We start from the raw sequence: 26456 nt of genomic DNA, 5'->3' as shown, positions 1-26456 counted from the left end.
TTCTGGTGTCCCGAGACGGAATCTGGGCCAACCCGGATAAGTTACAGGCTATCATAGACATGGATCCTCCAAGGAACGTGAAGGAAGTCCAGCGGCTCACAGGGAGAATGGCCGCCCTGAGTAGGTTCCTCTCGCGCTCCGCGGTCAGGGGGCTGCCCTTCTTCCGAGTGCTAAAAGCGTCTAAGGACTTTCACTGGACGGAGGAGTGCCAAAAAGCCTTCACCGACCTGAAGGCCTATCTGGCTGAGCTGCCCACTTTGACCGCCCCGGAGCTAGGAGAGACTCTGTTCCTTTACCTGTCCGCCTGCAACGAGGCCATCAGCGCGATTTTGGTGCGGGAGGACAGGGGGGCTCAGAGACCGGTGTACTATATTAGCCGTGCCCTACAGGGGCCAGAGACGAGGTACACGCCCGCGGAAAAGCTGGTCCTTGCCTTGGTACACGCCACTCGCAAGCTCCGCCCTTACTTCCAAACTCACAGCATCGTAGTCCTGACCGACCAGTTCTTGCGCCAGATACTCACTAAACCCGAGGTCTCGGGCAGGATGACCAGGTGGGCCGTCGAACTGGCCGAGCATGACCTCACTTATCGGCCTCGCACCGCGATCAAGTCTCAAGCCTTGGCAGACTTCCTTGCTGAGGGGGCTGACTTGAGCCTGACCGAGTTAACCCCGACACCCCCGGACACCCCGGCTGAGGAGCCGTGGGTGCTGTTCGTGGATGGCGCCTCGAGCAAGGAAGGGAGCGGAGCTGGCCTGCTGCTCACCTCGCCCACGGGGGAAGAACTGACCTATGCGCTTAGGTTCGACTTCTCTGCGTCCAACAACGAGGCAGAGTACGAGACCTTGTTGACGGGGTTGCGGATAGCTCACCAGATGGGCATCACCGCGATCCGGGTTCGAAGCGACTCTCAGCTCGTCGTCCTCCAGGTCCGTGGGGAGTATGAGGTCAAGGACGAGGTAATGAAGAAATACCTGGCTAAGGTACGAGAGGCGGTAGCCCTGTTCGAGACCTTTGAGATTGAGCGGGTGCCAAAGTCCCAAAACAAGTGCGGACGCCTTGTCCAAGCTGGCGTCCTTCTCGTTCGCCCACCTGAGCAAGGAGGTCTTGGTAGAGGTGGTGAAGCAGAAAAGTATCGACCAGGTCCAGGTCCTGGCGATAGACAGTTCGGCCACTTGGATGGCTCCACTCATTGACTTTTTCTCAGCTCGGGTGCCCTCCCCGAGAACAAAACCGAGGCTCGCCGAATCCAAATCCGAGCTGCCAAGTACGCCTACGCCGGGGGAACCCTTTATGGGAGGTCGTACTTGTCCCCCTGGCTAAAGTGCGTGACGCCCGAGGAAGGTGACTACGTTCTGCGCGAAATCCATGAAGGTATATGTGCGGCACACGTCGGGTCCTGGGTGTTGGCCAAAAAGTGCCTCCTTTTGGCCTACTATGGGCCCTCCGTCTTCCGAGACGCGGCAGATTTGGTCCAAAAATGCCGAGCTTACCAGGTCCACGCTTCGCTGCGCAATCAGCCAGCTCGGGAGATGCTTCCCATCCACAGTCCTTGGCCCTTCGCTCAATGGGAGATAGACCTCCTAGGTCCTTTCCCCCGAGCCCCGGGAAGATATGAACATCTCGTGGTGGCAATAGACTACTTCACAAAGTGGGTGGAGGCGGAGCCCCTGGTCTCTATCTCTGGAAAGGCAATTCAGAAATTCTTCTGGAGGAACATAGTTTGCCGCTTCAAAATTTTGCACGTCCTGATATCCGACAACGGCCGCCAGTTCGCCGAGAGCCCTTTCCGGAGCTGGTACGCCGAGCTCGGGATCAGTCAACACTTCACGTCGGTGGGTCACCCCCAGGCCAATGGTCAGGTGGAGAACGCTAACCGAACTGTCCTGTAAGGGTTGAAAACTAGATTGGAGTCCACCCAATCCAACTGGTTGGAAGAGCTCATTAGCGTCCTCTGGGCTTACCGCACCACGCCCAAGACAGCCACCCATGAGACCCCGTTCTCCCTCACTTACGGGGTAGAAGCAGTGGTCCCTGCAGAGATCGGTCTCCCCTGACCCCGAACACAGAATTTCGTGGCAACATCCAACGACGAAGAGTTGCGGTGCAACTTAGACATGCTTGAGGTTAAGCGGGAGGAAGCAGCCATTCGGATGGCTAAGTACAAAAGCCAGCTCGCCCGCTACCACAACGCCCGAGTAAGGAGCACGCAGTTCCAGCCAGGAGACCTGGTCTTGCGAAAGAACTCGATCAGCAGAGCTCACAGTTCCAACAAGCTCGACCCAAATTGGGAGGGCCCCTACAAGGTCCTTGAGGTAGGTCAAGCCGGTTACTGCAAGCTCGCCGACATGAACGGATCTGAGGTACCCCATACTTGGCACTTCTCCAACCTGTGCCTGTTTCTAGCGTAAGGTAGACCAGAATGTCCAGTTGTCTGTACTCTGGAATCAGAAGCATTTAATGCTGGTACGGAAACCGAAGAGGCGTGACAACTGAAATGACGCGGGCGCAGCGCCCCTGCAACAGCACTGTGCCAGAAGTGACCTGGGCAGGGCAGTGCGCGGCCCTGGCCTCCCACGTGGCAGAGATTGATTAGGTCGGCCTGACAGTCTACCTAATCAAGGGGGCTAGTGCAGTGGCCCCGTCTTGGACCTGGACACGTGGCAGCCCAGACAAGGCCGAGCTGGGCTTCGGCCCCTGGCCCCTGGCAGCCGACCTGGACCGCACCACTAGGGCTCCCGATGGGACAAGGGTTCATCCCGAAGAGGTCGGACTCCCTCGCAGGTATAAATGGTAGCACACGTCAACTGTACAAGGTACGCTCACTATTGGCAATTTACCCGAGGCTATCACTACTTCCCGTGAACCTTACTCACCGGAAAACTAACTTGGCCCTCGGGGACAACCCTCGGGCCCCCTCTGTCAGCTCACCCTTTCTGTTTTGCTGGCTTAGGATCAGCTCTTCCATCAGCACGCCGAGCTGATCAGGTCAGCTCTCCCAGGGGAAGTTCCGTGCTTCTTCAGGCAGCAAAAGGATTTTGAAGCCACAAATATTGTTTAAATCACTTGAAAAGAAGACTGAGTTATAAATAAAATTTTGCTCGATTGACTTGGTATTGTGACAGGTTTGTAGTGGTTTTAGAAAAATAGATAATTTCAAATACCTCCCCTAAAGTTTTTGATAGTCTCACTGTCCTTTTTTGAGGTTTCAAAAATAGCAAAAACCTCTAATGTCAGGTCATTGGGGTTCAATTGTTACATCAATCGCCGTGAAATAACTTAATTACCCACACAACTCAAAAGATATTTTGCAATTATTTCACATGATTAGTTAAATTTTTATTAATTGGTTTAACATAAATAATAACAATTTATAATTTTTTTTGTAAATTTTTAATATGCCATTATAAAAGGGGAGCCAAATATAAGTACTTTTCTGTGATTAATAATTGATGTGCGAGAGTCTAGGCAATGATTCAGACTATAGTGATTTTTGTGGAATAAGAAAAATAGAGATTCTTTAGGCATATATAAGGATTTAGGAGACTTGAAGAAAAAAATTGCCCTTAAAATTTTCTCAAAATTTTGGTGATTGTAAAAATCTCAAAGTCAACATCTAAAATTTTTTTAATCTTAAAATTTGAAAATTTTTATTATTTGATTACAGATGTTAAGGTAATTCTTGATTATCATGCTTAATAGTGACCCTGTAAATGAAGAAAAATAACTTGGATCAAACAAAAAAAAATGAAAGAATATGGCATTATATAGTTTGTATTATGTTCTATATGATCTACTCCATTTGATGATTGGTATTCAATTATAGTATTTTTTTTCTTTTTTAATTCTAATTGTTACTTTTATTGTCATAAAAAATAGATGTTGTTGTTGTATGAAATATAGGTAAAGATTGTTGGTTGTATGTTATTAAATCAAAAAACTTTTGACAATTTTTTTCTTGTATGTGATTATTCAACAATGATTTTTTTTAATCTGAAATATTGGTTGTAGCAGGTTTTGCATGCTTCGTTTCTCTTATAGCAGAATATGCAACTGATGTGTTATAATATATGAAATAGCGTAATATTACATGTGAAATATGTAGATGAGATTTTTAATTACTAAACTTGTTGTACAATTAAAAAGTTGATATTTTGTTTACATTTTATGAATGTGGTAATAGCTATACAATATTGAAATTGAAGCCTTGCTTTATAAGCAAATTCATTTACACTCTTTTGCATTTGATAAAGTTAAAATAGATATATATTGTTAATGGTAAATTAACTACCTACTACAAAATTTGAGGATAGTTATGGAATCAAATTATTTTCTCTCTCATAATATCAATTTTATAGTATTTGAATTGGGCTAATTTGTTAATAACTAATTAGTTTTAGTGGAGGTTTTCAATATTTTAAACATCTCGGGGGAAGGTAGTGAGATTGTGAGAAATCTCAAGGGATGTTTCTGAAATTATTCCTTTAGAAAGACAAAATGTGCATGATTAAACTAATTTTTTCCTCTTTGTCGTTATGCCAATAAGGATATACTAGGATTTTTGAAGGAAAATGCAATATATTGAGTCTGTGACTCTATATGGTTACCTAAACGGTGCTTAAGGGGAGGTGCTTGCAATTGCTATAAACCTCAGGGGAGGGTTGTGTAATTATCCTTGATGGAGATCAGCAGCAGTATCGCATCTTTCCTTATTAAATTAGTAAACCTACAACGACTGTTTTCTTGAAGGGAACCCGACTGTTGAAGTCAGATAGCCCACATGCTCTGCCATTATTGTCAAATCCCATCAAAGTCCCACTCAGCTTGTACACATCAAAGATTCTCTCGTCTATGCACAAAATCTTGTCTGTTTCCGTAATTTAAGTGCCCCCATAGGCCCATTGTCGTTCCAGCAGTCTCTAATTTTACGCGGCGGTTCTCATAATGAACAACATCCACAGTTTTGCGTTGGCGAAATCCCACCAAATCCACCACCAAGTTCCCAACAACGTGCAAGCAATCGCGCGAATTAGCCATGGGAAAAAAATATTGCATTACTTTTTTATACTATATATATGAGATAAAATATAATTAAAAATATATTAATTATGTAAATAAATTAATATATATAAATAAGATATAAATAAAGTACAAATCAAATAATATCAATTTATAAATTTTGAAAAGAAAATTGATATTTGTATTTTTCAATTAGCATTTAACACTATATATTATTTATTGAATAAAATTAAGTGTTATAAACTAAAATGAAAGTGCGAATATTCATGTCCTTTCAAAAATTATTACTTGCACATTCATGTGAAACTAACAAATATCCTGTACTTTGTACCTTGTCAAATTCTTCGCTGTTCGATTGTATATTAAGTTGAAGAAATGCAATTCAGTTCAATTATATAGTCTTGCATTTGCGAGTGAAATAATTATGGCATAATAATAATATGTTTATAGCGAGTTGTGGTTTTATTTTCTCGTTTCAAAGGGTTATTTACGTTAGCAAATATACGATAGTAATCTATTTATATATATTTCGGACTTGGCCAGAAAAAAAAGAGGTTTTCTTTCTTTTCGAAAGAAGCCAAAGATAGTTATTGTAATCTAGCTGGCATCACCATACTCATTTGGAAATCCAATTTTATCCTTCAAATCTCTCATCTCGATATCCGACCTTCTTTTGACTTCAAAGCTCTATTTTTATCACTTTCCAGTTTTCACTTTTTACATGATAAGCGATGGAGCTCCTCTTTTTTTTTTTTTTTTTTTTTTTTTTTTGGAGGATAAATCTATTCTATCATACTACACTAAGAATGATGGAGCTACTTATTTTTTTTTTTTTGGAAAGAATAAACCTATTATATCCTACATTAAGAGGAGGAGGCGGACAGACGAATGCAAAGCACACTCGCCTGAATTTTTTTAGAAACAAATCATTTAGATGTGATATTTTTTGGTGCGAAGCAAGATTTGAACCCTTGCCTCTCACTCCATCCACTTAGGTGGTGGCCACCAACCTTTGATTGAGCTCCTCTTTTTCATCCTTTTTTTAAAACTCGTCCTTTCCTTCTCTCATCACGGGACAAAACGCCTCCCAATAGTTAGGCCAATTTGTAGAAAAGTCCCTATAGTTTTAAATTATATACACTCCAATATTTTGTAATTTGAACTAATTTTAAAAAATAATAAAAAATATTTTGAATTAATGTATCTGAGATACGCGCACCTATTTTGCATGTATTTGTAATGAAAAATAGTTTTTTTAAATAAATTTATAGTTGATATATTTATTATATTCTTAGAGCTTAATAAAACTTCCAAAAATAATTCAAAAATTTTAAAATAGAACTCACATTATTTCTATATATAAAATAAAATAAAAATCTCAAATACAATTCACATTATTTTTATAGATAATTAAAAAATATATAAATAAAATACCATCCTCCTTTTCCTCCACTACCATTCCCACCTTTTGTCACCACCACCCTTCCTTTCATCAGTATCCTCTCATTCTCTTATTCCTTTTTTCCTTTACCCTTCTTCTCCCCTTCCCTGCCATTTTATGATATTGGGAAAATAGGTTGTGAGGAAAGAGGAGGAACATCGAGGGAAGGAAGAGGAAGAAGGAAGAAGAGGAAGTGAAAATAAAAAGAAGAAAGAAGAAAAGAAAGGGAGCAGTGGTGGAGGGAATGATGGTGACGAAAGATTGAAAGTGGTGGTGGCAAAAAGGTGGTAATTTGCGGTAGAGGGTGAATTTTTTTTTCGTTATTTATTACTTATATACTCTATTCTTATTCTAGTTTAATCTAGAAGCGGAGGCCTAATTGAACCTATAAGAGAGTTGACAGAAACTGATTCATCATTGTATCAAACGAGTGTACTACGTACCTGTATAAATATGAAGAAACCACAGAATGTGTTTGGATTGTAAATTATTTGAAATAATTTTGTTTAATGTATGCGAGATAAAAAAGTAATTGAAAAATGTGTTGATGATGCAAGTAAATCAGTGTGTGTAAATAAGATATAAATAAAGTGAAATAATTGGCAATCCAAACTACGCTATGAAATAATTGCCCCCACGAGTTTAGCCACATGATAACAGCGTTCCCTTGGGACATTTAGATTCTGGGTTCGAAACTGCGCTATGGAAACGCCTGTGCACTTATCGTGCATTGGTCAGGTTGGGGCGCCGGGTTCGAGCCGCAGGGGATTAGTCGGGTCCCGTAAGGATTGACCCGGACACCTCTGCGTCGATAAAAAAAAAATTCCAAACACACTCCACATATTGTGTCAAATAATAAGCGGCAAAGTTTGAATTTTTGATTTTTCAGGGATCAAGATTTAAAATCTTTGACGATGACTAACGGTTCAAATCCAAATGACTGTTGATTGTGAAGGCTGATTGTTGAGGAAGGAAAAAAATGTGTTTTTTGGCTTATGTATATACGAGAGTAATAGCACTAGTGTCATTTCGTCCGTCCCAGTTATTTTTTACGATTTCTGTGGTTATTTCATTCAAAATTAGTTTAAACGACTAGGGGTTAGACTGTGTATATTTTGAAATTATACGGGACTTTTGTGTAGGTTGACCCATCCACGGGCGACTACTTTGCATTTTACCCCTCATTATTAAAACTCAATAAACTCTTTCAACTTTCTCCTCTCATCTCTCACCCTGCACGCCCTGCTTTGATTTCTACTCATCAGTAAAACTCAATAAACCCTTTCAACCCGCGTATCTCTCACCGTGCACACCCTGCTTTGATTTCTATTGCTCTTCGCCTCCAGGTTTTCGTACTTCCAGGAGATCCATTGCAGCTAAGAAACGAAAAAAAGGAAAAGAAAGAAAGATAGAAAGATGAGCAGTTTCCGGAGATTTGAACTCATCGACCACTCACCATTTCTTCCAGCTTTCTTTGAGAAGGAGACCTCTCTTTTCTCCACCAAATCCCTCACTCTAGACCACCCATATTTTCCGTCATTTCCCCTCGAACACGAGCTCGACTTCACTCTCGATCTCCTAAACCCCGCACCTAAACCTCTCCCCGCTCTTCTTGATTTTCCTTCTCCCTCTCTCTTCGATACATTCCACACCATCACCGATCTGACCCAGGTCGAGAAAACCCCTTTCTGCATCTCCACTCGCCGAGTCCAGCACCGCGTCGATCAGGTCGGACTCCGAACCGAGTTCTATCTCCAGAGGCTCTGCGATCGCGTCTCTGCTCTGGAGCTAAGCTTTGACCGATTGGCTAAAGAGAAGAAGTCGAAGGTCGGGGAGAGGAAGTACACGTGGACTGCGGAGATCAAGGCTCCGGAAGAGGACGGGGTTGACCGGAAGTATAAATGGACGTCTGAGATTAAGGATGGGAAAAAGAAGGGACATCTGGAGAAGAACTACAAGTACACGGCCGAGATTAAAGGCAAGGGCGAGGATTCTCCCATCTCCCGGAAATACACCTTCACTGCATCAACTGGCGATGCAGGCGAGAGCAGCGGAAAAGAGAAAAAAGATGTAGAAAAGAAAGATAAGAAGAAGAGGGACAAATCCGAGAAATCCACGGGTGGATGCTCCACCCGTATAGTTGAGATCCAAGAGGAACCATCCCATCATGGGGCCCTCGTCTTGAGACAGGTCCGTAAAACATTAATCTGTCAAATTATTACTATTGGCAATTTTAAATGAGCCCTTGTTTCGTTTCCGCGAGCTTAACTTGTTAAACATGGGGTTCACTTCCTTTAACTTTTCAGTAATCACGGGTTAATTATCATTACATTGGCCATTTTTATCAAAATAATTTTTTAAAAGAAAAAATTGATTTGTTTGAATTAGGCATTTGCGAGGAGAGTGGACAGGTCAAGGGGGAAGAGGAAGGAGTTGTCTCCAAATGATGCTGCTATAAAGATACAGCTGAGCTTCAAGGCTTATCTGATAAAGAGGTCCAAGGCATTGCGGGCCCTTCGGGAGTTGGCCATTGCAAAGTCTAAGCTCAAGGAGATTAGAGCTTTGTTCAACAACTTCTCTTACCGCCGCCGCCTGGCCCGGGATACCGAGGAGCGTCAGAGGTTCTCCGAAAAGATCATCGTGCTTCTCCTCACGGTTGATGCCATTGAGGTAAAAGATGATACTTCCTACTCTTGTGGGCTAATATGTTTACATTTATTACGAACTTATGCGCGTATGTTTATTATGTGATGTAAAGTCTGGAAAAAAGGTGTGGGGAGCTTAACAGTTTAACGCCATTTGCTATTTTGGTTTTTCCCTGTATGTCAATTATGTTTTTGGCTGCGAAATGCAATATTGTTTAAACTTAGTGATAGGTGCAACTATTTGAGCGTACTGCATGAGTTATCTGTTTTCCAGTAATATTTTCTAGCAATTTTTAATTATTTTAAGCTGTATTAAGACTGAATCAACCTAAAGGGTAACAGATCACTCCCTTTAGTCAAATGAAGACTCTTAATGGAAAGATGCAAACGTCTTTAAAACAGATTTGGACGTGGAGGCCATTTTAGGTCATCTCTGATAATTACTGCACCTTTTTATGACTGGATGCTTGAATCTAATAGTTCTCCAACTCTAGCTCTATAAACATTGCTTATCGCTTCCTTCTCCAGCGACTCTGCTTGCGTGTATGCAGAGAAGCAGCTCAAAATTTTCTCCAAGCCCTTGTTTTCTAGCATGGTGTAGTAAAATCTTGAACTCACTTCTCGAGTTTGCCTTTTTGGGTCAGCACAGAAATAACTATTAGAGTGTTGCTGCTCCATGTCTGCTTGAGAGCAGTCTAGATTTTTTAAGTGTAGTACGATTTTGAACTTATTTCAGTTGTGTTTGCCCTTTTCTGTCGATGGGAAAGACTCTTGAGAGTTTTGGGTCACCATTTCCGCGTGCTATGACAATTGGTGTAAACCATTCTTTCAACTTTAGTGTGGCTTTCCTTGGGCTGTACTCGTGTGAAATCTAGATACAAATTTATCTCTAGCAAATGCAAGTTCTTAGATTATGAATGCCCTGTGGATGTGAATTGTCGTCATCTTTGCTAGGGAGCTGATGTGCTAGTTCGAGCTGCCAAAAAGTCTATGGTGGATGAGTTGGAGGCAATGCTTGATGTTGTGGATCCCCAACCTGCTGGAAGATCCCTGTCCCTGAAGAGGAGGACATTTGATATGCCCGATGCTGTCATCCAGAAAGAACTTGCTGCTGGTGTTGCACAGGTGGTGCAGATGCTGGATGAAGAGGCAAATGGTTCTGATACAATTTAAGCGAGCTTGCAAGTCTGTTAACAGGTGAAATTACTTCCTTTTCTGTTCCTTGTTTTGTATCTTTCTAGACAAGGTTGTATCACTAGCGGGTACTTTCTTGTTAGTAGCGGCACTAATTATCTTTATAGGCCTCTTAGGTCGTCGGTTGCTTTCTATCGAAAGAGGAGTTCCCATGTCTCAACGCAAAGAGCTACTACACAAAGAGCTACTACATGTTGTATAATCATGTGTGATCTTTGGGGTGGAAGTGTAATGCTTGGATATGCAATCATTTTATTTCTCCTGACTGGCTTCTCAGAGTCTTGGACTGATTCTCATAGTTGATCCCAACTGTGTTCTTGATTTGCCTTCAATTTCTTTTTGATCACTGACATATATTATCCACCTACTGTGTCAGGATTTCTGGGCTAATTACTTAGAATATGGGTAAAAAAAAAAAAGAAAAGTCGGACAGTTGTTGGTCTGGGTGCAAATCTATTGGTGCGGGCTGCTGACACCGAAATTTTTTTTCAAAAACAGCCCGGCACCTGATCGAATTTTTTTGAAAAGCTGGCAGGCTGCCGGGCTTGGGCTTTTGGTTTGACTCGCTGCCTCCAAAATGTACAAAACAAAGCCTACTGTTGGACAAAAAATGGAAAGGCTAGGCTGGCGGAATCTCAGTATGCCTTAGCATCCTGTGGCTAGCTTTAGGAATTCTTAGCGTACGTTAACAATAACACTTCTTGACTCAAACTTTCCCACTACAAAATTCCCAGTCTTGGTACCAAAATCAGCACTTCGGGTTTTTTGGTGAACCAACGGGGAAAATAACAGCGGAGGGTGGGAAGGGAGGAATATGAATGGTTCAGGTAACTCCTAACATCCGCGAGTAGCTCTCAGTAAAAGGGCTCAATTTTTGGACAATGAAAAAATAATATCATGAAAAAGTATCAGAAGCATTTGTTAAGGGTGCGGAGGAACTTTAAAGTGATGTTTTTTAGTCTTGTTGGGTCATTGGACAATGAAGATCATGAATCCATGAACAGGTAGGAGGACGCTACTTTTGATGATTTGGACCTGTTACAAATTGAGCATAAGAAATAAGCGATAATCATAATTAATTTCCTTAAAATATATATCATTTTTCACTTTAGCTCCTAACAAATTTTTTGTCTCGCTTTATCCTGCATTGGACACAATTATACCTATACTATTGTAAACTCTTTTTTCTCTGGCATTTTTTTGTTCCCCTTTTATGCTTATTTGAATAATTAATTAATTGAATCAAAATATATATAATTTATAACAAATAAATAAATAATTACGATTCTATAATTATAGGAAATAATAACAAATAAAGTGTAATTAAATAAAAACAAAGAATAACAAATAGTATAACAAATAACAACAAATAATGCATTATAATTAAATCATTTATAACAAATAAATGTATAATTTAATAAATAACAAATTAAACCTAATTAAATGCATTTTAATCGAACCTCTTAAAATTAATTCATTCAAGTAATTAAACTAATTAATCCATTAAACTAATAAAACTAATCATATACTAAATAACATAAAATAATTATCAACTAACTTAACAAATAAAGTGGATTGCATTAAGCTAATATCACATGATTGCAGGCTTTTTTGTTTGGTTCTTAAGTAGCTAGCCACGGGATGCTAAGGCATACTGAGATTTTTCGGCCTAGCCTTTTCCTTTTTTGTCCAAGCTTTGTTTTGTACTTTTTGGAGGCAGCGAGTCAAAGCAAAAGCCAGGCAGCCTGTCAGCTTTTTAAAAAAATTTAAAGAAAAAAAATTTGGTGTTAGGTGTTGGGCCAATAGATTTATACCTAGCCTGTGTCAGACTAATAAATGTCCGATTTTTTTTTTTTTTTTTAGCTATATTCTAAGTAATTAGCTGGATTTCTGCGGTGCAAAAAGCTCATATATTGTTCTCAAAGAAGTCGCAATACGAGATACCTCTGTGAAAGTAAAATTAAGGGATAATTTCAGAAACCTTCTTGAAGTTTCTGACAAATGCAGGCCACCTCTTTCCAGGTTTCCCTAATTTTTCAAATCTTAGGGGAGGTGGCTGCAATTGTTAAAAATCTAAAGCGGGGAGGTTTCTATAATTATCCCTAAAATTAAATTAAATAATGTGGTGGATGGCTAATTGCATGATTAACAAACACGGAACAAAATCCGATGTCAGAAACATTTACCAAAAGTTTTTTTGGTAACATTTTTTTGGTAAGATTAAGAAATGTCAGAAACATTTAAGCTGCAGGCTGTCAACCAAAAGTTAAGAAATGTTAGCTTAACTATGCCTGCAGCTACCAGAAAAATTTACCAAAATCCGGTTGACAGCTTGCAGCTTAACCATCTTTTTTAAAAAAAAAAAAAAAAAAACTTGCAGGCTGCTGGGCCTAGTCCGCAGCCTTTGTGATTATTTTTTTTTTTTTAAGGACTGTCAATGGGATTGAGTCAGCTTAATTTGGCCCGTTCGGTCCGATAAAAAATCCGATGAACCTGAGCATTTAGTGAGTTGAGCTGAGTTTGAACCTAAAAATTAGGTTCAAATTAAATATGAGCTGAGTTTGGGTTTTATTAGGTTTAAATTCGATAAGTCTGGCCTTTTAATTATCTATATATATAATATTTATATTTTGATATTATGAACAATTATATATGGTTAGAGATTTAGTGTATTTGTTTAGTGAATAAGTACACTTGGAATTAGATGAAATTGGCTGAAACAATGAATTTTTGCCTAGAAGAAACTAATCATAGATAGTAACGCAAACTCTAAACGAGTGATGGACTAACCAGTTTTTGAGCAGTATTACACAAGCGTAATCGACCTTCATGCAAAAGAAGGGCGCCAAGCCACAAATCCCAAAAAATGTGTACTGGATATAAAAGTAGCAGTCACCAACCTTTTCCGTGGGCTTGTTTGGTGGTTGCTGGCCTTAGGTTCGTCACCAACCAAAGAACTCCCTAGTCAACACTCAACAGTCATTCTTCAGTTTTGTACTGTTGCCACGTCACACGGACCAACTTTGCACTGTTTCCGAAATGTCATCTTGGATCGGACTAGCAGCCCACATATGAAAGTGAAAAATAAAGAACATGCGTCGCTTGTGCGAGTGAAACACCCGATTTGCATGGCAATATTCATGAATGACTTGTTTTTTTTTTTTTTGTATGTAAATTAGGGCGCATGATACGCATAAATAATAATCTGGTGCATTTCTATGTCTTAGTCAAGATAAATATGCTTTCCAACCTTCTCTTTGAAACTCAAGTATATGTTTTTGCACGAATCATCTGTCCTTCTTCTACTTATTGATCACTTTGAACTAAAAGAAAACTTTCGAGTGGAGGAATGTTCACATTATATAGAATATTTTCACTATTTTTAACGATCTAGGTTTTGAGAAAATTATCATAATTGATGCCGAAAATCTGTAACAAATTTCATTATTAACCCCATCTTATATCGAAAGGCAATGACCTGAAAAAAATTCCTACATGGCAAGTCTATGTATTTGTGCTTGTTTAATTACTCTCTATATAAGGGCAAAAGTGAATGTTACGGCCCCTCGCGTGAATGGTCCAGCGCAGCGCCTCTCACCAGTGAATCTTGAGGTCACAAGTTCGAGTCTCCGTTCGGCTGGATTCCTCCGCGCACTTAACGTGTTCGGGCCGGGTTGGGGCGCCGGGCCCGGGTCGTAGGGGATTCGTCGGACTCCGTAAGGATTCACCCGGACACCCTTGTGTCGATAAAAAAAAAAAAAAAAGAAGGCTACGGGTGAAAGGTAAGGAAAAAGGGACGTTTCTATTTAAATGCATGTTTTGACATTTTTTTTTATCCTTTTTTTTTTGTTGAAGCTTTTACAACCCAAAAGTAAGCTTGGGAGAGAGATTAATGATATCGTTTAGAACTGGTAAAAGGAGGCATTCGTGACTGAGTCCAGGGTCCATTTTAGACAGATATGTGGCTGCGACTCCAACCACAGGACTTTTCCTCAGGGTTTACGTCTTCCTTTATTGTTATTTTTCTTGTCTGTCGAATGCTTTGAAGCGGCACAAGAAGTTGAAGCGTTGGTGCTAATTCATTAATACTAGAAGCAGCCAGAATGGCTTGCCTGCTTGCTTGATGAGTGTGATTTGTTTTTAACACAATTAAGAAAATCATGTCCCATAATGTTCAGAGAACCTTTTACCGGGGACCGAATCGTGTCCCAGCCATGGTTCACGGTCACGGTCCGAAACGTTCTACATCAGTCTCGACAAATTGATCGCGGTCTCGGTGAGACGCAAATTTTAAAGTATTTAATATTCTAAAAATTGTTAATAATATAAAAAAAGTATACTAAATAAAAATAATAAAAAAATAGCAAAAGAAATGGTCGAGTCAATCCGTCACGGTGTAACTCGGCCGATTTCTTGTCTTAACTCGGGATAACTCGATGTGACTCGGCCGAGTCAATCCGTCGCAGTGACGTCTCGACTGATTTCTCGACGAGTCAAGTATCTCGGTATCGTTTCGTCACGATATCATATCGATAGGGACCGAGACGGTGACGACTCGACCGAGTCATCTCGATCTCGCCGAGACTTCGAGCCATGGTCCCAGCGTTGGAGACTAGGAAAATGCACTTCATCGGGGATCTTTCGACGCCAACAACATATGATTAAGGTTTCCGCCTTCCTTGATGATGGATTGATTACTTTGGCGCAAATTAGCCGGAGTCAACTACCAAGGAAGAGGATTAGAGTTGGCGGGGGTTGCGTGGAAATGCATTTTCCCGTATCAATCAATGTTTTGGTCTTCCTCCAACTTCCAACGCCCAATTAAAAATAATGGTTTCCGACTACAGAAGCTTCACGTGTTTACAATTCTGAAAATTGCGGCATTTATTGACGGGACGGGTATCTAGACCCATCATCTTTTACAGAAAGTCCTTTTTCTTTTTTTTCTTTTTTTGTTTCTTCGACGGCTAGCAGCCACTAATATAATCGTTCCAAAAGCGTTTTTGTTTTGGAAGATAAATGCGTCCAAGTATCTAATTTCGCAATTTGCAGCATTATGTTCCTTGCTGAACAACCTTTCTCCCAAATGAATCTTTAAACAAAAAGTAAAAGGACTCTTGCAAGGCATTGTGAATTTTTTATGGTAGCGTGATTTCAATAATCGGTTGGTTGGAGTACAACGGCAATTGAAGACGAGAAAAATTAATGGTTTTGATTCGTTCAAAAGCCAAAAAAAAAAAAAAAAGGACAGAAATATTGCAGAGTAGAAGATTGTGACCCCCTAGCTTTAGAGTTAGGCATAGTTGACTTCTCGCTGCCCTTTATTAGGTCATCATCATGTTTAATACCAGCATTTCATTTTTCTATGCAGTTGAAGTGGCTTTTTTGTTTTTGTTTTTTTAATTTTTTGGAAAGAGGGGTTCCCAAAGCAGTTGGGATCCTCTGTACCACTACTCGGTGTTAAATTCAGTGTCAATCTCACTTATCACGTAATGATAGAAAAAATTTAAATAAATAATATATGATAAATTAAATAAATAGGATACAAGTGATACTGAATTGCTATTGAAAAAGTGGCGCTGAGATCCCAAAAGAGAGGAAATACTAAAAAAAGAGAGAGAGAGAGAGAGAGAGAGAGAGAGAGAGAGAGAGAGAGAGAGAGAGAGAGAGAGAGAGTTGATTCCCTACTTCTGAGTTCTGACTCCTGAGTGAGTGATCACCACGGCATTCTGACTTGGATTCCCATGTACTGGTAATCCCTCAATGCTCCTCAACCCTTCTTTCTCTCTGCTCTTTTTCCAAGTGAAAGGTATGGAAATTTTGTCCAATTGAACTGTCTTCCAAGGAAATTCCAAGTGAAATGTCTTCAAGTTCACGTCTTCTGCCCAATTTCTCTCCGCATTCCAGAAACTTTTTGACCCTTCGAATCCAACTTGATGAACTCTCTGTACATGCATTTAGAAAAGTGTCATTTTCTCGGATCATCTTTGCTGCTCTGATCGGTTGCATCTCTCCAGGAGACCCATGCACGCGTCGTTTGTTGCTGATCAGACCTGAACCACAAACAATTCTAACTTAACACCCCCAACCTTTGACCTTTGTTGCTGATGAGTTCCCGGACGATTTAGAGATTTTGAATTCTAATCCCTCTCTCTCTTTTGTGCTTTTTTATAAATTCTACTCGTAATTTCTTAATTTTAAAAAATCTATAGTAACTTGGTAATTGTCCCTCCCTCAACACAAATGTCAAATGTCAAATGTCAAATGTAATTCTACAGCTTATTGTAACTCACAACAAAGTAAAGGGGAAATGAGACATGGCCGGAGCAACTTCAGGAACCTACGTCCATGCGGTGGAAAGACCCCCAAAGTTTTGACTCTGCATCGGGGAATGCTAATGGTTAAAAAGTCAATTCGAAAATTAATCAACAGCTACAGCATTGGGAGCTAGAAATGGCCTCCAGATTGATAAAAGGACAAATCTCAGACCAAATCTCTGGCCTCCAATTGACAAAGGACAAATCTCAGACCAAATCTGTGGTCTCAGCTGCCCTCCAGAGAGGGCCAAGACCGGTTCGGCATTTGCGAGCCTACTTTGACCGGACAAAATACGCGGCCGCAGCGCTGGATCCTGCCAGATAGGATATAGGAGGGCTCGTCGTTTCCTCAATCTGAGCCGCACGGGCGTGACACCAAAGATCTTTAGCACTGACAGTCTGGGGCCCATCTCGTGCCACGTGGAATTTCTCTGACCAGTAGTACGGCTTTTATTTATTTATTTATGGGGCCTACTCCTTGGACGTGGGTCCTACTCCTACCAAAGTGTCCCTGTTACTGCAAATGGGTGTCCGTGGTTGCAGACTTCTATGAGTGGGCCCCCAGTCCCGGCATGGCCCGATGGCTCCGAGGTGCGTGGCTGGCTGTTACTGCGGCGGTCCCCGGTCAGTCTCTACTCTCTCGTCTCTACTACTAATATGTAATATCTATCTCCGTTCGTGATTCTCCTCCTCCGGCTCCTAGTCTCTCCTTCGCTTTGTCTCCCGTCTCACCAGTTTCTGCAACGTCGACTGTCGAGTCTTGACCGTCACCGACGGCGCCCAGCCAGCTGTCACGGGAAAACGACTTCACCACTGAGATTCGTCCGAACTTTTTCTCATCCGCCGGGACCCGCACCACAACGTGGCCACGTCAGCTTTACACAACCACAGGTGTCCTCACGCGCATGGGCCTTTCAAAAGTCCTACTTCCACGTGTCCTTTTTACTTTTGTCAAGATTTTCGTGTGGTCTGGCGGTGGACCTTGTCTATTTTCCAGTTTGGCAGTTTTTGTTGTTAAAACAGAAATATCTCTACAGTAAGCAAGCGGGAGTTGATGATTTTGTGTAAACCTTTCCTTTTACGATTTCTTTTTTTACCCTTCAAATTACTTTTCTCACCGCTAACCTACTTCAATTTAATTACTAACACCACCCAATGAAATACTCCATTGTAAATATAATCACTTACACATAAATAATTGTTTGATTTTTTTTTTTGTAATATCTATTTTAATTTACAACTACTAAATTTTTTTGTGTTCAATAGTTGAACGGATGATTTTTTTTTTATCACTTGTCGAGCGTGCGTCGTTTGATATAAACATTTTGTTGTTACTTTATGTGCTTTCATGTTTACCTTCCCACAGACACAAACTAATCTTAATTATATTAACTATCCAGATACATGTCTGTCATCAACATGACTATCAATTGTCTCAGGATACTTCTAACAATGGTGACGCGCTGAATGTAGATTCATGCGAGACAATCGTGGAATCAAAAGGCTTGTTTTATTTATTTTTCTTGGAACAGTTTTTGAAAATTTCAACCGTAACCCTTAAGCTAAAGAATTTCTTCAGCAAACGCTGTGCCTAACTTGCATCATCAAGTTAAATCTCTGAATTCTGGAGTTGAGACTAGGGTTGTAATCGGGTCGAGTCGAGCTCGAGTATCGCCACACTCGAGCTCGACTCGACATACAGATAAGGTGCTCAACCTCAAACGAGTAGTATTATTGGAGCTCGAAACTTGCTCGCAGTACTCGAGTTCGACTCGCATGGGCTCGAGTCCATGCGAGGCTTATCGAGCTCGATTTATAAATTTCATTTTGTTGATAAATTTTGAACGAAAAGACATTATTGCCCTTTTAAAATTTTTATATGACTTGAAACATTTCGTAAATTCGATAATTCTTTAGGGTATGAGGGTAATTTTATAATAATAATATATTAAATAATTAAAATTAAAATGCTCGATAAGGCTCGTCGAGTTTTCGAGCATCGCTTCTGGATGCTCGAACTCGACTCGATAGCCTTATCGAGTTGCGCAAACTCGACTCAAACTCGGTTTGATCGAGTTCGAGTCAAACTTTTACTCACGAAGAGTTCGGTTTGGTTACAGCCCTAGTTGAGACTAGCTGAAATATTTTAAATAATGCTATATCCAAACACACCCCATTGTTTCTCAATCAACTAAAACAAGTTATTGTGCTCACAAGGGATACATCACGCAAATTGAATTAGTCGTACATTTAGTCATCAAAATGCGAGTCAAGTACATTTACCTTCCTTAGGTGGTTGATTACTACTTGTGGGAGCTGACGTAGAAGAAATTGTCGTTTCTTTTACCAAGTGTGTTTTTTTTTTTTTTAAACATGGATGATTAGGGGGGCGAATTTCAATTATGAGATTCTTTAAGGCGCAAGAATTGCAATTTCATATGTGGCAACTTTCAAAGTCTCCAGTTTAATGTTCTTGCGACTTTACATATAATATAGAATTTCAACGCAAGGGGTGAATTAACAAAGATTTATGAAGCTTGAAATGGTAATATAAGTTTAATGTTGAAAAATAGAATGTCAAAAGTTCCAGAATTTGCAAACCCGCCGGTCAAAAGTAGAAATAGAAACTACCATAAAAACTTTGCGGAAATAACTTCTTTCCTCCCGGTTGCCGAATATTCCACGACGCGTGCTATAAACGTTGTCAAATCGCGTTTGTGGCGTAATAGTTAGTAAGAACTCCAGAATTCAAAGATTTGGTGAAGAAATAGTAAAAAAAACAAAAAAAGAAGAAGAAGCAAAGAAGCCTGTTTCTGGTTTCAACTTAAAACGGAAACTCCCCAAGAAGAAGATACTCAAAGAAAGAAACCTTTTTCCTCTGTTCGGCTCTGTTCTCTCCCCCACAAATCGCGTCCGTCAATTAATCCTCATTTAATAGATTGGGCCCTGAATTTAAATTTTCTTTTTTTCTTTTTTGCCTTCTATGGCACGTCTCTACATTTAAGCAGCCTATAAATACTCCTCATTTCCAAGCCTCCTATTTTCTCTTCTTTCTCCTCTCTCTCTCTCTCTCTCTCTCTCTCTCTCTCTCCTTCCTCCTCCTCCTCCTCCTCCTTCTGGACCTCCCTCGATTATTCATCATCTCCATCTCCAGGATTTTGCAATTCCTATACCGGTATATTCTGGGTTCGATACGTGTATAGATGCATTGACAGAATTCGTAATAGATACATTTATGTACATCCAGAATTTTGAAATTGAATAGTCGCCGTCGTTGTTTTCTGCAATATCAGCAGTTTTTTTTGGTCTGCAAAGGTAAAATGTGACGTCATCAACGTCTTCTTTACCTCTGCCTTTTTTTCCCCTCCCATTTGTATAATTTATTGTGAATTTGTGATATTGTTTTTTGAGCTATTGATCTTTCCTTCTCTGGTTTGTACTGCGACTTTCTATGGCGTCGAATTGCTGTCGTCGACGCTTGCTTTTCATTGGCATTTGCTGAGGTTCTGAGATCTTGTTGTTGCAGATATTTCTTTTCTTCAAGAGTCTTCTTCGCACTCGCGGATTCCTGCTAGTTCCTAATCAGGTAGGTAGCTTCCGCATTTTTGCACGTGTACCTGTATGCGCGGGTGGGTGTATACATAGTTTCTTTTGGCTCTGAAAATTGTTTCATTTGTTGATAGGAAAAAGGAATCCATTACTAACTAACTATTGACCATAATTTGGATTTTTAATATCTGGTATTGTACGATTTTTTTTCTTTTTATCTTGGGCAATTTTTGGTGGCTTTCTTTAGGTTAAAACCAGCTCTTCTTTAGAAACAGCCTGTGCTGCTTTTCTGTTATCAAGAATCATAAAGATTTTCCTTTTATTTCACCTAATGCGCCGAAGAATGAGAAGATGGAGGTCTTTGGCAAAGTATTGGATTATAAATCACGAATTTCGTTATTTTGTTTTTCATTTCCGGTAGGGGAAGAGAAGGTTTAATGATTTAGCATTCAGATGAAAAGCACGGGTCTTGGCCAATATTTCTTGCGCATGTTTTTTTTTTCTTGTGCGTGCGTGTGTATTTTGTGTGTGTGTGCGCGCGCGCGCGCGCGTGTATACACAAGCACACACATACACATATATAGTAGGTTTATGTTGTTGGTTCAATAGTTGATGGGATTCAGTTATTTCGGTTTTTCCTCCTAACAGCAAGACAGATATGATGAACATGTTTTTTTTTTGCCTAAAAATGTCTTTCTTAGAGCTGTGTATGAATAAGCTGATGTGATAGGTGGCAACAACACTTTCAGTTCAATTTTAAACCTTACTCGTTTTTTGATTGTCGGCTGCATCACTCTACAATGACGTGAAAGCGACAATAATTTGTCAATGCATTCCTTAATCGATTTCATCCTTCTGAACTACCAAAAAAAAAATCAAGCTGAAAGAAAAAATTTTATTTGGAAACCTGATAATTCATCCCCCGTTACTATGTAAAATGCCCTGTTTTTACTGGTTCAAGGAAGACCACAATTACGGGATCACAGGAGAACTAGCTGAAGTTTGAATTCTAGCCAGTTATCTAAACATTTGCAATACCAGTCACGTTGGACTGTGTGATAGCAACAACTGTATGGGATATCTAAATTTAATTAGCTCTTTTCTATATCACCGGTTTTTGGCATTTCTAAAATTTAATGTTCTGGGTCCAATGTTTAATGCAACCCATACTTCTTTGTTGGACCACAAGATGTGGTTGCATATGCTCCTGTTTCCGCCTCATCCTCTGGTCTTAGAGAAAAGCTTATAGATTTGCCCATGATAGTAACATCAGGATGCTGTACCACTTTTATGACTCCAGCTCTCTATATTGATTCTCAATGATATATTCGAACAAAGAATACATGTCTGTCCTGCTCTTCAATATAAACATGATGAATGTTTTCAACATTAATTTGTTTTTCTCCACCACAACGTATTTACGTGTTTAATTTATTTATTTTCCTGACTTTCTAGTAGCGAGTTTGTCATTAGCACAAGGAAGCGAATATATGGTGCCATCAACTGTGTTTCTTAAGCCGTTCAACATTGTCATATTTGTGGATTGTGACCTTGTATGGTTCAATGTGCTTCAGTTTTTCTTTCTCCACATCTTAGGTTCTCTATTCCTAAACGTGGGTCCCTACCTAGTTCTCCATTGCTGGCCCATGATCAACAGGGACCAGGATTAGGTGATAACATTCCTTCTGCAGCAGCTGCCTGCCTTTATATGTTATATATGAGGTTTTAAACTCCTGTGCCAGTTGGTTCATTGAATTCTATAGCTGGTAACAAGTTCTTCTGTCCGTGATCTTAGGTAGACAAAAATTCATAATGTTGATTCGTTGGTTTTCAAAAGTCAATGCTTTTTAGTTACCTCAAGCCAAAACATTTCAATTAATCCGCTTAAATTCACAATTAAACCTGGTCTGTCACTTGAACAAGGTCGTAATTCAAAGAGTTTGTAACTGCAAAAAATATGCTTAGACTCTGGGGGCCTTTTTAGGTACTTTTGCCTGTAACATATTTTTTAAGGGATAATTTGAGTTCTTTGTGCTTCGTTTGAATGTTTTTGCACAGAACGTTCCATTTCATTTCTTGCCATTCAAGGTTTCTGTTATGGTTCTGTATTAATGTGTTTGGCAACAATTCTGTCAGCTGTTTTGATATCTACTATTTATTCCAATGGCCTGTGGTACCATCCTTCACTACGGAGGACTTTTTTGTGACATTTGCCAATAGAGCTTACAATATATCTTCTCCCACATTTTTGCAGCTGTAATCTGGTTGCTGGTTGAAATTGGCTGTTGCAGAAGAAATGATGTATGAGTAAGCTTTTGATTTGGCAAGCAGTTAATATTCTAGCCTTTTGTCAGTGTACTTACACTTATTCATAATTTTCAGTCTTCAGGAGTATTCTGCTTGATGGACTATAATCCCACCAGTAGTGACAAAAAAACTCTGAAGAGGTGGTTTTTCATTGATAAAAGGGTTGGTTGAAAGAACTTGAAGGTTTCTATAGTTGGGGAATACTGCTTGGAGTCTGCCCCAGATCCAAAAGCGTGATTTTTTAGTTTTTTTCACCCCAAAGCCTTTTCCTTTTTACTGATACATTTGGAAACAATGGACCTCAAATCAAGTCATACATCCCCCGTACTTGCTGATCCTGCTCTTATCAATGAGTCAATGTTGGGAATCCATTCTGGCCTCCTGCCGTACTCCCACACTGGTACAGCTTTCTCTCCAGCACTCTTCCTCACAATTCCAAGGAGGAAGCCTGGGATACTGGATGATGTTCGATCTAGTTCTTGGTTGGATGCGATGAAGTCATCATCTCCCACCCATAACAAAGTAAATAAAGATTCCAGCACTGGGCAATCATCAAATGATAGTGATAATGCTTATCGTACTTGGATGGTAATTTCTAATCCTCTTTTCGATGCAGTAATGCAACCATATTTTCCTTCAACAGCAAACTTTTGTCCTACATAGACAGGATATGCTAAAATTTGCTAGTTTTGCAGCTCAAGTATCCATCAGCAATTGCATCTTTTGAGCAATTAATTAACTGTGCAAAGAACAAAAGAGTAGCACTTTTTCTGGATTATGATGGGACTCTATCCCCAATAGTTGACAACCCTGACCATGCCGTCATGTCATGTTCGGTGAGTATTAATCATTCTTCCCATACATTGAATAATTTCTTTCAGTAATATCTGTTAGCATCCTCTCGAGATTTTTATAATACTTGATGCTTTTCTCCAGATGCGTGCTGCTGTAAGAAATGCAGCTAAGTGTTTCCCAACAGCAATAATAAGTGGGAGAAGTCGTGACAAGGTATCCAACGTCCACAAATTTTTATTATGCACATTCTCTTATCATTGAAATTACTTGTTATTCTTTAGATTCCAAAGATTCAACTTCTCACCAATCATCTCCTGCTGTTTTTCTTCAGGTATCTGAGTTTGTGGGACTAACTGAACTTTACTATGCTGGAAGTCACGGGATGGACATTATGGGTCCTGCTCAACCAAATTCCAAAGACCAGACAAAATGTAACATGTCCATTGACAAGCAGGTAATGGTCCTGCAAGACCGATCAATTCTTGTTGAACCATGTGACGCTATGAGCTGCAGTTTGTTCTGGGATTGATAACTTCTGATATAATGTGCAAATCTATTCTCTGGCTATTGTAGTGCAAGGATGTTAATTTGTTCCAGCCTGCTAGTGAATTCCAACCCATGATTGATGAGGTTGGTAAATTTTATATAAACCCGCTTTGGTGCATAATTGGACTCTTTTCTGCAGTATGACAAAAGCATTCATTTTACGTGCAAGCAGGTCTTTAGATCTTTGGTTGAGATCACAAAAGACATTGTGGGAACAAAAGTTGAGAACAACAAATTCTGTGTATCTGTACACTATCGCAATGTCGAAGAGAAGGTATGCTGTGTGCTTTCTCAGCTTGAAACTCTTAATTTTCTGTTCTTTGGCTGATGGAAACCTTTTGTCTTATGGAAATGTGTATAGAGTTGGACAATAATTGCAGAGTCTGTCGGAGAAATTTTGAAGCACTACCCTCGTCTGCGATTGACACACGGTCGGAAGGTATGATATCTACCAGAGTTCATGCAACTGCCTTTCCTTGGCTTGTGCTCTTCTAAAATGGCTGTCATGTTGTCTCTTTTCTAGGTTTTAGAAGTCCGTCCCGTGCTTAATTGGGACAAGGGGAAAGCCGTTGAGTTCTTACTTGAATCGCTTGGTGAGTGTGAGGTTTGCTCCTTAAAAGAGCACAGTTTTGCTGCGTGCATATTTCATTCTCTTACCTGTCAGATTTTTAAAAAGCAGTAGACCTGATGCTGAGATAATTGTAGGGTTGAGCCACTGTGATAATGTGTTACCCATATACATTGGAGATGACCGTACTGATGAAGATGCCTTCAAGGTAAAGCCTGGCAATTTAAGAAACACCATTAAAATGTGACTAGTGCCTGTTGCTTGGGTATTCAGATATATGACAATCTTGCAAATGAAATTTTCGTCAGGTTTTAAAAAAGGGCAGTCGCGGTTATGGCATCTTGGTATCTTCTGTCCCAAAGGAAAGCAATGCTTCCTACTCCCTCAGGGATCCATCAGAGGTAAAAATTAGTTTAGTGCTTCTTATATCTTCACACTAGGTGCCATGAGATGAGTTACTTCCTTTTTCTTTTATAAGGATAGAAACAATGCTTGTATGATAATTAGTAGCGTAAGAAACTCAGCGCTTCAAGGGCAGAACCTTATTTTAAGAATTGGTTGCTTATCTGATTCTTTGATCTGTTTCAGTGTGTTATTACCAGCTACATGAGAATGAGATCTAGTTTATCTTTGTAGGTCATGGAGTTCCTCAAGTGCTTGGTGAGCTGGAAGAAGTCAACTGCACTTTAACTGCATTCGAGTACAAGAAGAGAATCTATCGATAATACGCATACCATTAGGAAGGTTTCAGTTTTAGATTAGTTATGTAAGAATAACCGATGGGCTTAGGAGCAGAGGTGCCTGATTCAGCTTTTGAGCATGGAACAGGGGTTAATTAATTGTTCCTGCTTATGGCTTTCCCTGTAAATTCTCTCTTTCACAGTATATCATACTTGCGGTGCCTGGGATGCCCTCATTCACAAGCGTGATGATATTCATGATTTGCATTCTTTCATTACAATACATAGTATCCGTTGTTGGTTCTCCCCAAGGGAGAATGTAGCAACATTTGTTTGTTTGATTTATTTGGACGGATGTCAATCATTTCTTTAATTAAATAAATGTATCTTCCGTGTTTCCTGTACTGTCAATAGTGAAGAACTATGAGCAGTAATCTTATCCAGGATTTTTTGGAATTTCATTAGCGGATGCAGAGGAATTCATCTAATCCGGTGCGATTCAGCCCCCTTCGGATTTTCCATTGATCTATTTGGATCCACTTTTTCCCCTTAGTGTAGAATAAGAGTAAGTTTAGAAAAAAAAAAAAAAAAAAAGAACTTGGTATTAGCATGACAGGTGTATTGGATTTGCCTTTTTTCTTTTTTTCCCCTCTCAAACTACTCTTATATTTAGTGGGAAGGGGATCCACTATCCCCCAATTGGGTTTTTAAAATTGCATGTAAGAAGGAACTAAACTATCTCTAAACTAGACATTGCATAACTAGATTTGCTTTCAAGGACTCTAAAATTGTCCAATTTCATTCTCCAACTACAATTTCACGGTGCATTAAGCCCTTCTCAAATCATTGAGACAACTCCAATAATTTGATATATGTAAAGTAAAAAATGATTAAAAAATGCGTTGATAGAAAATTTAAAAATTTTTTAGGGAAAAATAGCTTTCCAAACAAAGTAGAAAGGTTCGTCGAACTCATAATATAGAAATTTATGCTGGCATTAAGAGAGTACAAAAAAACTAATGTAGCAATTTATGCTGGCATAAAGAGAGTACGAAGGATCTACCTTAATAGGATCAAAAAAGTGTACCTCAACTGGTTCCCAAAGGAAAGGTTCGTCGAACTCGTTTACAATAAAGGGCTTAACTGGAAAAGGCCTGGTCCTGTCTGGATTGGGCTTTGTACAAGCCCTGAGTTTCAACGAAAAAGAAAATCTAAACAAAAAAAATCTTAAAAGGCACACCCAATTGTAACTAGTTCATACTATTTGATCATTGGGTCGGTTCTATAGTCAGGAGGGGGCTTTTCTTTTTCATCATCAAATTTAGGGCCGAATCATGTACTTAACAATTGAAAGAAAAAAGAATATAGATCCAATCTTAAATCTAATAATCGAAC

General features: G+C 39.8%; 2 protein-coding genes across 3 annotated transcripts; both read left to right on the top strand.

The window, feature by feature from the left end:
- Positions 1-7668: 7668 nt before the first annotated feature.
- Positions 7669-10631, top strand: LOC113725152 (BAG family molecular chaperone regulator 7-like). 2 transcript variants are annotated; one of them, XM_027248149.2, is made up of 4 exons: positions 7669-8650; positions 8849-9130; positions 10060-10302; positions 10416-10631. In XM_027248149.2, the coding sequence occupies exons 1-3, from the start codon at positions 7877-7879 to the stop codon at positions 10276-10278; spliced, it is 1275 nt and encodes a 424-aa protein (XP_027103950.1). In that variant the 5' UTR covers positions 7669-7876; the 3' UTR covers positions 10279-10302; positions 10416-10631. The 2 variants fall into 2 exon arrangements, with proteins under 2 accessions (XP_027103950.1, XP_027103948.1); XM_027248147.2 differs by having other exon boundaries at positions 7670-8650; positions 10407-10631.
- Positions 10632-19529: 8898 nt separating this feature from the next.
- LOC113725151 (trehalose-phosphate phosphatase A-like) lies at positions 19530-25465 on the top strand. The gene is made up of 14 exons (XM_027248146.2): positions 19530-19931; positions 20143-20202; positions 22420-22466; positions 22548-23060; positions 23168-23308; positions 23409-23480; positions 23599-23721; positions 23841-23897; positions 23986-24087; positions 24175-24252; positions 24337-24406; positions 24519-24589; positions 24690-24782; positions 25018-25465. Exons 4-14 carry the CDS (start codon positions 22767-22769, stop codon positions 25069-25071), a joined length of 1155 nt encoding a protein of 384 aa, XP_027103947.2. The 5' UTR covers positions 19530-19931; positions 20143-20202; positions 22420-22466; positions 22548-22766; the 3' UTR covers positions 25072-25465.
- The last annotated feature ends 991 nt before the right edge of the window (positions 25466-26456 follow it).

Source organism: Coffea arabica, chromosome 2c, assembly GCF_036785885.1.
Source record: "Coffea arabica cultivar ET-39 chromosome 2c, Coffea Arabica ET-39 HiFi, whole genome shotgun sequence".
Taxonomy (NCBI): Eukaryota; Viridiplantae; Streptophyta; class Magnoliopsida; order Gentianales; family Rubiaceae; genus Coffea; species Coffea arabica.
Note: the sequence above shows the minus strand (reverse complement) of the source record. Positions and strands in the feature narration are given on the sequence as shown.